This window comes from Eleginops maclovinus, chromosome 9 (genome assembly GCF_036324505.1).
Source record: "Eleginops maclovinus isolate JMC-PN-2008 ecotype Puerto Natales chromosome 9, JC_Emac_rtc_rv5, whole genome shotgun sequence".
NCBI classification, from domain to species: Eukaryota; Metazoa; Chordata; class Actinopteri; order Perciformes; family Eleginopidae; genus Eleginops; species Eleginops maclovinus.
In genome coordinates, this window is record NC_086357.1 from 17,606,708 (window position 1) to 17,620,666 (window position 13,959).

At 38.7% G+C, this 13,959-nt stretch overlaps 2 protein-coding genes and 1 long non-coding RNA gene across 5 annotated transcripts in view; all 3 read right to left on the minus strand.

The window, feature by feature from the left end:
* The window catches only part of psmd1 (proteasome 26S subunit, non-ATPase 1), a 30,951-nt gene extending 23,849 nt beyond the window's left edge, over window positions 1–7,102 (minus strand). The window contains exons 1-16 of one of the 2 annotated variants that reach the window (XM_063891776.1): window positions 6,912–7,102; window positions 6,123–6,166; window positions 5,581–5,654; window positions 4,986–5,155; window positions 4,599–4,807; window positions 4,256–4,399; window positions 3,739–3,965; window positions 3,532–3,583; window positions 3,255–3,383; window positions 3,045–3,133; window positions 2,855–2,933; window positions 2,604–2,777; window positions 2,221–2,332; window positions 1,929–2,125; window positions 1,282–1,377; window positions 638–702 (exon numbers count right to left, since the gene is read on the minus strand). In XM_063891776.1, coding sequence (XP_063747846.1) covers window positions 638–702; window positions 1,282–1,377; window positions 1,929–2,125; window positions 2,221–2,332; window positions 2,604–2,777; window positions 2,855–2,933; window positions 3,045–3,133; window positions 3,255–3,383; window positions 3,532–3,583; window positions 3,739–3,965; window positions 4,256–4,399; window positions 4,599–4,807; window positions 4,986–5,155; window positions 5,581–5,654; window positions 6,123–6,166; window positions 6,912–6,927 — 1,877 coding nt within the window. In that variant the 5' untranslated portion in view covers window positions 6,928–7,102. Of the gene's footprint in view, window positions 1–637; window positions 703–1,281; window positions 1,378–1,928; window positions 2,126–2,220; window positions 2,333–2,603; window positions 2,778–2,854; window positions 2,934–3,044; window positions 3,134–3,254; window positions 3,384–3,522; window positions 3,584–3,738; window positions 3,966–4,255; window positions 4,400–4,598; window positions 4,808–4,985; window positions 5,156–5,580; window positions 5,655–6,122; window positions 6,167–6,911 lie in introns of both variants that reach the window. The other variant, XM_063891774.1, reaches the window with a different exon arrangement.
* An 869-nt stretch (window positions 7,103–7,971) lies between these two features.
* Window positions 7,972–10,939, minus strand: LOC134869206 (uncharacterized). The gene is given in 5 exon segments (XM_063890676.1): window positions 7,972–8,759; window positions 9,373–9,477; window positions 10,096–10,248; window positions 10,251–10,430; window positions 10,433–10,939. Coding segments are annotated over 5 exon segments (939 nt in total). The 5' UTR covers window positions 10,848–10,939; the 3' UTR covers window positions 7,972–8,673.
* A 386-nt stretch (window positions 10,940–11,325) lies between these two features.
* On the minus strand, window positions 11,326–13,602 carry LOC134869315 (uncharacterized). Of its 2 annotated transcripts, XR_010166405.1 has the most exons (4): window positions 13,489–13,602; window positions 13,197–13,370; window positions 12,179–12,258; window positions 11,326–11,463 (listed from the first exon to the last, which is right to left on the minus strand). It is a non-coding gene; the product is annotated as an uncharacterized LOC134869315 (long non-coding RNA). The 2 variants fall into 2 exon arrangements; XR_010166404.1 differs by having other exon boundaries at window positions 13,197–13,585.
* Between the last annotated feature and the right edge of the window lie 357 nt (window positions 13,603–13,959).

Genomic DNA, 13,959 nt, shown 5'->3' on the forward strand with positions numbered 1-13,959 from the left:
TTTTAACACTGCTATAATCTACGATGGGTACATTTATGTCAGCCTAAGGGTAATGTATTCCTATAAACAGCAGGGAACAAAAATGTCTGAGTGACAGTGAAGTATATCCAGCTTTCTTTGAAACAGAAAGACATTCCACGAAAACACATGAAATTCCAGGCAACATTGCATCTAAAATCTCCTATCTCACTACAACAGATTTCAATGCTTGAGCAGACTATACCTGGTCAGCAGTACCAAACTAGAAAGGTAAGTGTTTGTAAAAGAGTTAGATTTTGTATGGAAAGCAGGAAACAGTAAAAAAGAAAAGAAAACGTACTTAAAAAAAAACAATAGTGTAAGATTTCCATAAACTCATCAGACCAAAGTAGGCGATCACACCGAGCACTGTACAACGGAATCCACTGCAGGTCAATCTCTTATGTAAAGTTAACTCTAGGGCTGCCTGTTGTTTAAAATAAGATGACTAATGCCTGAACACTAGCTTCAGTATTGTACCAAAACAATACTTTCTATAGCACATTTTTACAAGTTGAAAAACCTAAATTTTGGCCAAGATGATTGGGGCTCCATAGAGAATGGCATCTGGTGCATGAATGCAAACTGAACAGACAGTTCAGAGCATTATACTCCTTACCTGAACAAGATGAAGCCGATGGACTCGACAGCAGCCCTTCTGACGTCATCATTCACATCACTCACCTTAATTAGGAGAAGTAAAAAAAAAAAATGACCAATGTGTATACCTAGAGTCATCATATCTCACAAATCACTTTGATGATTTAACTCGCTGATGTAGTGTGAGGAATACGCTCTACTACCACACTATGTATGACCTTGTATAAAGCTGCCACCTACAGGACAACATGTTGTTCACAGCCCTCAAGTATGTTGCCCTGAAAGCACCATGAGTCGCAGATCCATAAAACCACTATCAAGTCATAATCTTCAGTTTTTCCCTAAACACAAGATTAAGATTATTCCTTAAAGTTAAGGGCTGCAATTTTTTAAACAAGCTAAAATGTACAGTATTATTATTTATTATTATTATTATTATTATTATTATTATTATTATTATACTATACTGTAAAGCGACTTTTAGTCTCACTTTAAGAAAAAATATAATCTATTATTATTATTATTATTGAACTAATTTGAATATTTATGCCAGGCAACAATGTGCAGTCCTGGCTGTTGGCATGGTTTCACTGCCAGAATGACAAACCCGTACTCCCCTCTGAAATAATGTGTTTTGAAGAGGGCCAAAGAAAGAATACTCACAGCGACATGAAGAAGGCGTCGAATGGCCTTGTTGTTCCCGGAGCCGCAGTAGGCCATTCCCACTGTGTACATACCAGAGCGCCGCAGAATGGGGTCCTATCATAGAGAGCAAGTTTTATCCCTTTTAGACAGGAAGCGCCTCAGGGGTGACATCAAATGCACATACACCGCTTGGTTAAAGGAGGACATACAAGACTGAATACATCATGCATTTAAATTGCATGTTGCATATGGAAAGGTTTATAGACAGCAACAACCTAATAAGCTACAGAGATTATTTTTTTTATACACACCTCACTTTCTTCTTTTTTGAATTAATAATGATTGATAGAATCGGAGGATGAAACCCTCTTTATTAGTCACATACATGCACACAGCAGAGCACACACAGTGAAATTGGTCCTCTGCATTTAACCCATCCTAGTACTAGGAGCAGTGGGCAGCTATAGCGACGTCGCTTTTTGATCCTTCGATGTTTGCTCTTCCTATCATTGTGAAGCAGAATTCACCAAGCGTTGGATTGTTCACCCACTAATAGGGAACGTGAGCTGGGCTTAGACCGTCGTGAGACAGGTTAGTTTTACCCTACACAAAAACAGAGTCCTGCATTTTTTATTGTTGATTGGAAATAAAACAACTTTAATTACCTTGTCTCTGCAAAGGCTTTCAATGAGTGTGTCAGCCTCCTCCATGCGTCCGTACATCACCATGGCAATTCCCACAGCCAGGCCACGCAGGATCTTCTCGTGCTGCGTCTCCTGAGCGTAGCCGACCATGTCCTCGATGGCCTGGGCTGACTTGGAGCCCAGCATGACCAGACCCAGGGCCAAGCCCGCTGCTTCCCCTGAGAGGTTACATGATATTGTCAGCATGGCATGTTTTTTTCACCAATTGGTGTATACTAATGCACTGTATGTATTTAGTCAAAGGCTTACACACCAGTAACAGCATCATCCTGGTATAGGTTGGACTTCAGGAGGTCGTAAACATCCTGTCTGGCTGTGCCTAATGCAGCCAAGCCAAGGCCAAGGGCGCCACCATGACGAACAATCTGTGAAAGACGAGGAAGCAGAGCATGAGAGAAGGAAAACTGAAACATAATTTAACCGACTGACAAAAGAGACGTAGCTCCTGGTCTAGACAATAAATTGCTAGCTGAGGCCTTTAATTCTATAGAAATATACTTTTCACCGACAAATTATATTATAACAAGGACTTAAAAAGGACTCAAAACAGCGGATTCCCTTTCTCTAAACAATAATTTGTCACATTCTAGTTTGTAATTGATAAAGACTCCAACAAGGTAAACAACAAAAACTCACATCATTGCTGGCATTCTTGAGCTGACTGAGGAGGTAGTCGATGATGTCTCCGCCGTGGTTGGCATGAATGAGTCCCAGAGCGTACAAGCCTCCTCCTTCCTGATAGGCTGATCCAGGGGAAGTGTCTTTGGGCAAGTAGGTGGCCATTAACTGGAGAGCCTCCTTCTCATGACCCTGAAAAACAGAGCAGGTTATGTTTAAAGAAAAATGTTTGATAGCTTTATATTATAATGATAAGGACATAAACATACCTTGTGGATGACACCCAGACTTGCTGTGGCTGTGAACTTGGCCCAGTTGGTCGCTCTCGCAAGCCATTCCAAGTTTTCTCTGCAAGGTCAAACAAAAACTTCTTATCAAATGTCGCTTGGGGTAAATAGGTTTTCCCATGTCCTTGTGTAATCTAGGAAATGTATAATCCCATTCTGCCAGCAAAATTACCTGAGGAACTGGTCACTTGTTGTTCCTGTGTGCATGAAAGAGTTGGCTATTACTGTTGCTGTGTGGCACACCGAATTTCGGACTGCATCCTAGAGTGACGGAGAATACAAGAATTAAAGCTCAACATAAAGCTGAAATCTTCTGACCGTGTAAACAATAGTTTAATAATGTGTCTTCTCTGAGCCATTTATCTTGTTGCCAGTTAAATACCTTTGTGTTTTTGAGGATCATCAGATCTGTGTTGTTATTTCGGATGAGGAACTGCAAGTGAAGCTCAATGGCCATCTCCCCGCTAAGAATTTTGATCATCTTGGCGTTTTGGTCTTTAGGTTCATCTTTCTACAAAATCAATGAAGCAATATAATGTTATGTCAACTAACTCAAAGTTGCAATTGGGAAAAAGTTGCTCTATACAGAAAAATTACAAGGACAAGGTATGAAAAAACTACTGCAGCACAAAACATTTGAAAGACCGTACTGTTTCTACCGGTTTTCCAGCAGGGGAGCTGCCTGCCTTGTCATCTGTCTCCATGGCGTCACTGTAAAAAACAAAAATCCACTTTAGTGACTAATTTAACACAGATAAGTCTATGTGCACTGTCAGTTAGGTGTCCACAACATCCCATATTGTAATTGTAATCGGCCTAGCTTCAGCCTAGCTACAAGTGTGCACTTGTTTTATTCTCCTGCCCACCTATCTTTGTCTTGTGTGGGCACAGTGCCTGTATTTGTAGAGCCAGGGACCGCAGGGATAGGTGTTCCAACTGTGCGCAGGTTCTGGATGACGGAGGAGAGGAACTGTTGGCTGGCGCTCTCATACAGGTCAAAGCAGATCTGATAGGCCATCAGCAGGTTGTCCTCCTTCACTAGCTTCTCCAGGATGTCACTCACAGCCTGAGGGTCATCCAGGAATATCAGGCACTAGAGAGGGGAGGAGAAAAAGGATTAGAAATTAATTTTAAGGTTCTAATAGTTTATGGAACGACAACATATTGGTAGTTGCAATTTCTAAAAACATAGTGAAACTGTATCCTTACCATTTAAAGTATGTGATGAGGAAAATTTGAATTCAGATAATCAAAAAATGTAAATTCAATTATGACGGAACATAACTGACAGGAATGTGTCTCAACAAGAACAAATATCCATTACACTGACGAGTTGTTCAGGGACATCATGCATAACGTTGGGTTTGGTGATCTGATTGTTACCTGACAGACATTGATGAAATCAGGCTTCTCTAAGTTCATGTAGAGCTTGACCAGCACCCGCAGCACCTCGTTGCGGAACTTCTTGTTCTGCATCAGGGACATGCACACCTTCAGGCTGTAGGCGAGGAGGCCGCTCACATCAGTCTGCATGAGAGAAGAGACAAAAAAACGTACATTTATTAACTTGTTTTATCAGAAATTACCGAGAACTGTAACTGTATACGTCATGTATTGTGGAATGAGTCAATATTTGAAGATGTGGGGTATGTATTTCATTTAAAAGATTCTTGTCATCTCCGAGTAAGTTCTGGGGTATTTGACAATGACAATAACAATAACTGACCGATTCCAAGATGGTCTTTTCAAACATGTCAAGCCGTCTGGTCTCCAGGGCGATGCCAATGGCCTGCTTGTACTTGTGATCGTCTAGGCAACGCAGGAACATCTTGTTGACAATGCCCTCAAGGCGGGGGTCGATACTTTTCTTCTCCTCTTCCTCTGGCATCTCGGCATTCTCCACCCGCAGCTTGGTGTAGTGGTCGATGCATTTGGCTAGTAGCATACACAAAAAAAAAAGGATGAAAGAGGGGACCAGTTTTACTCCTGAGTTCAATGACGTAGTACAAATCGAAATCGTATCCCATATGAAATCTTTTGGCTTTTACCCCAAGAAAAGCACCGGTTGATCTGTAAGTTAAATGGGGTGAAGTTTTTTTGATGAAACACGCACCAATGATGGTCTCTACATATTCTGTGTCATCTGTGACATTGAAGAGATCTCCAGCACCGAGAGCGTAGTTCAGAGATTCCTCAAAGGCTCCGAGGTGGTAGAAAACCTTAGAGGCCACGAGAGCAGCAAATGCTCTGCTGCGAAACGTCTCATCCTCATACAGGACCTCGCTGTGAGTAGACGAAAGATGGTTACAGAAAGCACAAGTTCAAACATTTCAAGAAGAACATTTTGACCTCAGAGACGCCTTGATTTATACCTACTGAATGTAAATATTTGCATCTAAATGACATTTTTTCTGACTAACAGAGCCATTTCTGAACAGCAGAAATGAGAAAGGATGCAGAGATGTGCTTTAAAAAAAAAAAGAGATCAATATATGACAATCATACACGCTGGAAGAACATTCGGCATGCAACCTGAGGTTATGGGGCACATTGGACCCCTATATTTTGTCTAATCCGAGTGTATCAATACTCAAGTAAGTGTTAATCAGTCTCCCTACTGAAGACACACAAAAACTAAATTATTGTGCTGTCTAATTTACATTATTAATGTCATATAAAGCGCTCTTTTAGTACAGCATAGTACTTACATTTTATCTACGGATCCAGAAATCTCTGCCCAGAAGTCATTCACAATGGCATTGAGCTTCTGCAGAGCAAACTCCTGCAAGTGAAAACAGACAGAGAGTTGAAGAAAGATCCTTAACAAAGCATTACTATGTTTTTACCTTTTGTGAAACTGCAATATTGTCATTATACGAGTTTAGTATCAAAATGTTCCATACTTTGGGTCCATGAAGAATAGCTTGATTAAGGTTGATTGAGTTTTTTTATTATTTATGCAAGCCAACGCAGCAAAAAAAAAAACATGGAAAAGAACAGGGTCGATGGTGAAATCTAAAACTGTTTTACACACCTACACTGAACTATATTTGTAAGTGAAAAACATAAAAACAAGAGAAGCATTTCAAAAAGCTGACAAGCATGATCATGGTCAAGCAGAAAGAGATGATAGCCTGAAGATGTTTGACTTGATATGACATTACAGCATCCCTGTATGGAAGTTGATATTATGACATGACCTCATCATATCCTGTAAAAGAGTTTGCAATCTTTGGGCACCAGTTCTTACCTTGAGCTGAGGCTCCTCCTCATCAAGGAGTGATATAATTCCAGCTTTAAAAAAGACGAGAGATAGAAACAATTGGTTACTTGATACTTTAATGTTCATATATCTTCCCTTTCATCCAAGTGTGGGTTTAAGATATTTTTCAATGCAGGCCATGCAATAACTGCTACAAATAAAACGTAACACAACAAATGAGAATTTGGTATTCGTCTTACATGTTCAGACAAAGTTTTTATTTGCCCATAATCGTTTCTACACAAATGTACGCATTTAAAGGGCATTATTAAAATACTGGTAGTAACACATTAAAATCTTAGATCAGCACATTTGATAACAGCTGATTTGCGTCTGTTTTGCACAACTACACTTACTTACACTTTAATGTAAGTCAAATATAAGTAGGGTGTTATTATTATAACAAGAGTTTATTTGAGAATTGATTCCAAGATAAATAAAAATATTTCCGTACATATATTATATTGAACTTGATCAACTTGTTGTTGAAGCTAAAGAGCCAACATGCTAGTGTAGTTATGACTTGACATTAGCATTGACGTTTCATCAACCTAGTACACTTTTAATTAAAACAGCCGTTCAGCGATTACAATCTATTATACCACAGCCACATTACAAAGGGTTATTGCCTCCTGAAAATATATTTTGCTGGATATATTTGCCTAAACCGGTCAACGGCTGACTGAGAAATGCTACATTAGCTGTGTGACTCAGCTAAATCAATGGCAGCTAGCTCAAAATGCGGCTAGCAAAATAAAAACACGTTCTACGACCTACCGGCGGATGTTATCATGATTGGCTCTTTATTCCCTCCTCAGCCCCACGATCCTGTATCGACGGTGGAATTCCGTGCGATTTTTACGAGGAGATAAAGAGCAGAAAAGATTTGTAGAATCGTGAAATGCACTTCAGTGGGAACAAACGCAAGCGACGCTACCTTCTTTTTGTCTAAAGCCGCAAGTCCCCTCCTAGAGGACCTCCGGGTTGGCTGTCCTCTTTTACGCCTGATTAGAAATAAACAAATATACATTATAATCCATTGTATCCTCGCAGGCCATTTGAATAAATAGTACTCTATGGTAGTATCTTTAAAATATAATAGTATCTTAAAAGTGTCCACAACATTGAGAAGCTATAATGCCAACATAGTAATTTAACGTATCCTATTTATGGACTGGCTTTTCTAAAGGTGGCCTATCGTGAATCAGTTGTTTTGCCATAACGGTGATTATCGTTTGCCATTATCATTTGCAAATATCAAATTTATTCATGTAAATAGAAAAATCAGACACCCAAACCAACTTGGTTTAAATATGAATAATTCCTCTTTTTAGACTCTACCAACTATAGCTGACACTCAATTACTTATAAAAAACATTGTAACGATATGGCACAATTTCTTGTGTTTAAAAAAAAAAGTTTATGCTATTTCTGTATGTGATTTTAAATGGCTCTGCAAAATATTTCTCTTGCGCTAAATTCACTTCTTTCTTTTTCTGCACTGTTTGCTTGGAAAGCACATTTTTCCCATGCTGTGTCAAGAATATTTTGGATAGAAAATACATTTGGTTATCACTTGGGATAAATAGCATTCGAAATTGTATGACATTTCTCTTTTTTGTTTGGAAGATCCAAAAATATGATCATTAATATTTGTAAATAATACATTTCAAAAATGTGCACTTGCAAAATAAGGTTAATGGAAATTAAGGGGGTGGGGCTGTAATATCAATAATATAAATAAATATGCGATAGTAGTTTATTCTCAGTTACCATCAGAAACCCTTAATATCCTTCTTTTAATCTGAATGAATAGCCAATGAATGTCACAATGACACAAAATTAAATCTGTTTATTTACATATTTATTTGAATGTACGGTCTAGAAGTCTACATAAATACATAATGAGCGAAAATGGTTACATCCAGATGCAGATAATGCTATTGCCAAAAGCAATAATCTAAGGCACACATTTCTAATGAGTGAATGAATGTAAAAAACAAGAACAGATTCCCAACTGTAACTATGGTGGGATTAACCTCCCAAGGGTAAGGGGCCCTATCAACAATGGCCCTATTTACGTGAGTTGTGCTTTGCAAATGTATATTCCAGATGACACACAAAAACATGGGCCTTTTAAAAGCATTGGGGTTTTGGGACAAGTTGGCAGTCTAACCCTGTACTTGACTATGCATCATGTTAAAAGATTACTTTTGCAACAACCTAGCCCTATTGCAGTGCACACAGTGTTAAACTAACAGACACATCTCTATTTAGGCCTGAAATTATGTTTTTAAATGGTGTGAAAGTTAATATAACAATTTTTCATCATGAATTGTGTGTAAATCTGCTAAATGACAACAGATTAGACTATTTACCAACATTTTCTTAGATGCGATGCAAATATGTAACACTATGAAGAAACGGTGTTACATGTAGTAAGGCTCTGTAGCACAATGAGGCTAACTGTTTATTGAAAGTTAAGACAGAATGATTGTCTGCAGTGATATGCCTGCAGCTGCAGGTCAGTGTCTTGACATCAGCTGTCTCCTACATCCACATGAGGTCCAGCAGACAGGGAAATGGTTTTCAAAGGGATACCCTCCTCTTTACTTCCGGTGTTACCTAAGGACAATGCAAACAGTTTTACCAATTGGAAATCAAAATGAAACAATTTAGCTGCAGGGCGTCTGTCAGGGTTAACAACATGTTGTGTGTATGATCAATCTAATGGCTGATGTATTCAATGAGTTAAGCCGTTTTCTATTGCTTCCTGTCAGTGAATTTCTAAATTTAACCTTTCTGTTATTTTTTCCAATTGGACTTTACCACTTAACATTGGACAGACAGTGGATTAAACACATTTCTTAAATTTGTTTTAACCAAAACACAAATACTGTATATTTTTTAGTCACACCTATTCTGGTATATCCAGGCTAAACTGGTTATTTCTGCTTCTTCTATTACATGTGTTTTGTTGATCATCACTTCATGAAATCTGAGATAAAAACAAGCCCATTAAAGTGAATGTGCTAATGTCTTTTTCTTCAAGTTGGCCCTGTGATAGACTGGCAACTTGCAGCCATGCCCTTTGCCCATGTTGTGCCATCTGGGTTAGGCCCCAGTTTCCTGGCAACCCTGAAAAGGACTAAGGTAGTTTACACAATACATGATTCCTTCGGGAATTAAAATGTCTGTATAGTTTGGTTTAAACTGGACTTTGGGATGATGCTGCTACCTCTTTGCCTGCCGTTTGAAGAGTTGTTGGCCTGGCCTCTTCTATGATCCCCGAACAAACATTGGAATGGCCAGAGAAGCGGGTTTCCTCTATCCCTGGTATTATCTGAAAGGCAATAATAAGCGTTTAACAAATTGGCAGCTTATCTTAGGGCCTGATTGTTTCATGAATGCTCCCTTTGTTTCCCAGCCTTCGCAACCATGCCTGGGAAGAAAAATGTGTGCATAAATGTGTGGTCGTGTGAATGATGTGGATTGACCTACATCGTGGAGTGCTCTGCAGTGCTTGCCAAAACTTCCCCTGTGTAACGCTAATGTGTTTACAATGATCTTATCATATGCTTAAGGTACCCATATCACTATAAAACCTAACATATTATTTTACTGACTTCTATGGTTCTCTTAATTACATTATTTGATTATCAAAGATATTACTATTTATCTGTCCTCCTAATAATTATGTGAATGAGTTGCATGTTTGTGTGATATCTGTACAGTAGGCTTAATATTGTATGCTTTATCAAATTGGCATTATGCCCTGGCAGACAACGGTTCAAACTTCATGTTGACAAATCTGCTGACGTGCGCCTGAGCTAAAGACAACTCTGTGTGTCTGGGTAAACAAGACAAAAACAGATTTAAATTATACTATACAGGTAAAAGAAAGAATAATGTTAGATGTGATTGATAGCTGCACAGCTATACATAATGTATTTTATTACACCTGCTGTTTGGGATGAGTATATGACTTTGCAGGCGTTTTTCTTGATGCTGAGGATTCTGGCCTCTGTCTTCGGGATGAAACAGCCGACCCATATTGTTTCTGGTAAATGTTTGTGGAACACAGAGCGGATCAGTCTCTCCAGAGTTGCGCACACTGATGTGTCTCGGCGCTCTCCTCTCCGGTGCGTATTAATCCAACCAGAGCTGGTGTGGCGATTCTGGCGCGTTTCGTGCGTGCCTTTACGTCCTTCAGTGTCTCTTTTAAGCACAATTCGTTAGAACTTTTGCTTAAAAATGTCTGTCTGAAGACGAATATGATGATAGGAGAGTCTATAGTCGCTTTCGGCTGTAAATATTTGCTCTCCTCGTTGCTGTTCTCTTAGTGTTGCCATTGTGCGCCGGCGGATTCACTTTCTCCACGTCCTCAACCACCGAACAGGCTCTCAAATCCAAACCCGTAGGCCTCGCTTTCAGAGGTATTTCATTGCTTTTAGTCTCGGTTTTGCCGCAAACAGGATATGTACTTGCAGTATTGTCTTGCATGCCCGAAGGAGAGTTTTGGGGCTCCCCGTTGCTGTAGTAAAACATGTCACTGATAAACTCCTGCAATATTCCAGAGTCATCCCCGTCCACCTCTTTACTCTTACCGGCATCACCGACCAAGTAAATCCTCTCTTTACCTCCGATCAGAGCTATAGTTTTCTGGAACTCCCTCTCTTCATCGGGCAGCGTGTCCTCCAGGAAATCTGCCATCCCTGCGGAGTTACGTCCGTGCGGATCCGTTTTATTGATAGCGAGCCGTCAGGCAGTTCACTACACTACCGCCCCACCAACGTGCACACGTTCAACAGGGACACCATCAAGAAGCGTGGGTATAGAGACCCAGCGTCGATTCCTATTGGCACGTCAGTTTGGTGGGCGGGACAAACTGCCAGTTTGCCACACATGCTTGTGTCAAGATAATGAAGGTACACTTTAGTAGATAACTTATCAGTGATATTAAATGTAACTAACATTAAACAGTATAACATCAGCGGTTTTATTTTTTATCTTATTGTATTTATTTACTCAACTTGCATTCAGAGGGGAGGCCAAAGGATTACAATGGTACAAGAATGTAAACTTGTTTTAACTGTGCAAATAACAGTACAGGCTTGACATAACTTGAGGATATAACACAAGTAACATGGGCTTCAAGAAAAAAATGATATTTATTTTGAAATCAATTTGTCATAAATAATACAAGTGATTGAGGGAACAGAGGGGTGGACTGTGGGTGATGCAATCATGGTGTGAAGGTCACTCTCTTTATTCCCACTATTCTCATTGAAAAGAGTCCTCCTTTCTCTCCAATGTTGTAGATTCCTGGCTTCTCAAAAAAGAGAAGGAACAAAAGACGGCAGTCATAAGCATCAACTTCAACACAAGAGTTTCTTGTCGAACCTGCTTTTTTCGACTCAATTGTTAAAATGGTTTTCAGCTATGCCTGACTTCTTATGATCAGAAATACCTCTCACCCTTAAACCTTCCACAACATTAGCAGTCTGTTGAGTACTCGAGACACTAATCCTTTAATCCACACATGCCTGTTCTTTAATTAAAAGGTGCTGTTAGTCTGAAATGTCACTCTGAAGCTCATGAATGGAAAGTGTATTCACTTAATTAAAGTAAAGTAAATTAAATAGCTTCTGTCCAGATTTGTTTATTGTTTACTGATTAATACATGTTAAATCTTAAAGTCTGATCAAAACTAACACAGGGGTTTTGGCCTCTGGCCTTTAGACTGGCTGAACTTTGATCAGTTTGGCTTTTTGGTTGTTGTGCAAGTCCAATTTACTTGGCTAACATGTCGTTTATGTAAAATAAGAACTTTTTTTTTTTTTACAACAAGGGAAATCTGTGTCAGCTCTCACTGAAATCACAAAACGTTTTACAGTTTAAACCATTTGAAACAGACTATACACATCTTTATGGCTTAACAGATTTATTTGTGTGTGTGTGTGTGTGTGTGTGTGTGTGTGTGTGTGTGTGTGTGTGTGTGTGTGTGTGTTTGTGTGTGTGTGTGTGTTAGATAACCCACTGACCTCTTTGTTCATGGCAAGGAGGAGCTGAGGGTCTAGTAGCTGACCTGGACCAGTGAGAGAGACACGGAGACCTAAATGAACTGCAAACAAAAACAATTCTCAAATTAATTGTACTATAATAACCTTCACTTTTATTTAAAGTTAAAGTTACTACAAGGCTAACTATAATGATAACATTTAGACAGGCCTTGGTTGCAATATCACACCATAACATTTATTTTCCTTTAAGAATAAATAATGAGAAGACAACAACATTTTATTTCAATGGTTTAAGTGGAATTTTGTGATTTGTTTGTGTCACACGATAGAGGGATGGGGCAGCTGAATACAGACACTGCTTCTTTTTCTCCGTTCTCCTTTTTAGCCTCAGTTTCTATATTTAAAGTGTCTGTTCCTGTTCAACAACATTCTCATACTCTTTTTTTAAATCACCGAACCGGAACTATTTTCTTTGTCATGTTGACACCTTGTAATCACAGTATGAAGATGGGTCTGTTAATTATAGTCTTTCACACAATCACAGGCAAAATAACTTCATAGGAAACAATTAATACTTAAAGCAGAAATAAAAAATAAGAAGACTTTGAACAGTAGAATACAAGGTGAAAGATATTCTTTTGCTGCCATCTTGTGGGTACAAATGTTGCCAGGATCTGCCACCACCAAAAGTAACACAGCAGTAGTGCAGCGTTTTAAACTAATCATTTAGTTTACCTAACAAGTGCTGCTGATCAAATATTGAATCATCACCAGAGCTTATATACTGATAATGCCTTTCTCAATTGACTAAACATTTTATATTAGCCAAAGAAATATAAACACTAGTGTAACATTTTGATTTTTAAATGATATACAATGCTGGTGACTTTGCTCAGTACTCATATGACAGTGTGATTCAAACAATAAAAGGCAATATTAAAAAATATAGCTCTATCCTGCCTTCAGTTTGCACATAACATTTTCTTATCTCATCATGCTGTCATGAGTAGTGTGAGGGGGTTTGGTAAAATCTCACAACCTGTGATTTTCTTGTCGGACGTCAGCTGTCTTAGAGCAGAAAGATGATAGTCAGTCAGAAACTTTAGAGGCAAAGTAATGTCTCCGGTGTCGGCTGAGGAAGAGCTTTTCCTTCTTCTGACATTGTTTTCTGTCATGTTTGTGTCATTTGGAGTCTGCAGTGGCATTGGAAAGACTGTGGATATATTACCATTAAGACAGGACATTGAGCGTAATTATTATATTTATAGTATAATAGTTACAGTTTAAAATGAATAATACGTGTGCTGGCGGAATCAGTAAAAAAGGATAACCTGTAGTGAAGAAAGGCTGTGGGAGCGATTGATCCGCTGATGTCCTGGGGGGTGTTGCTCTCCGTGGCCCAGATTCCCCCAAAGAACCTGAGATATATATGTTTTGAGTTTGATCAAGCCTGTAGTCTCCTTAATCATATACTTGTACTGATATTCATTTTAAACTGTCATGCTTTAAACAGAAGAGATTTGAAAAGCTTCTCACGGATAAGAAGAATAAAGCATTGAAGGTGGTCATTGTTGTTATGGCTAGCAGTTTTCTTGAAGGAAAAAAAGCCTGCCCTACAATACACTGATTGATTACATTATTGGTTATCATAATAAAAAACAATGCTAATATATTAACATAATATACAAATTTAGAAAATATATATTGGTTTTATAATAACGCATATAGTCTATCAGCATTATCAAACAACAAAACAATGATTTAAAACAGTTGTGTAATTGATTTTGTAAAATTTGAAATGT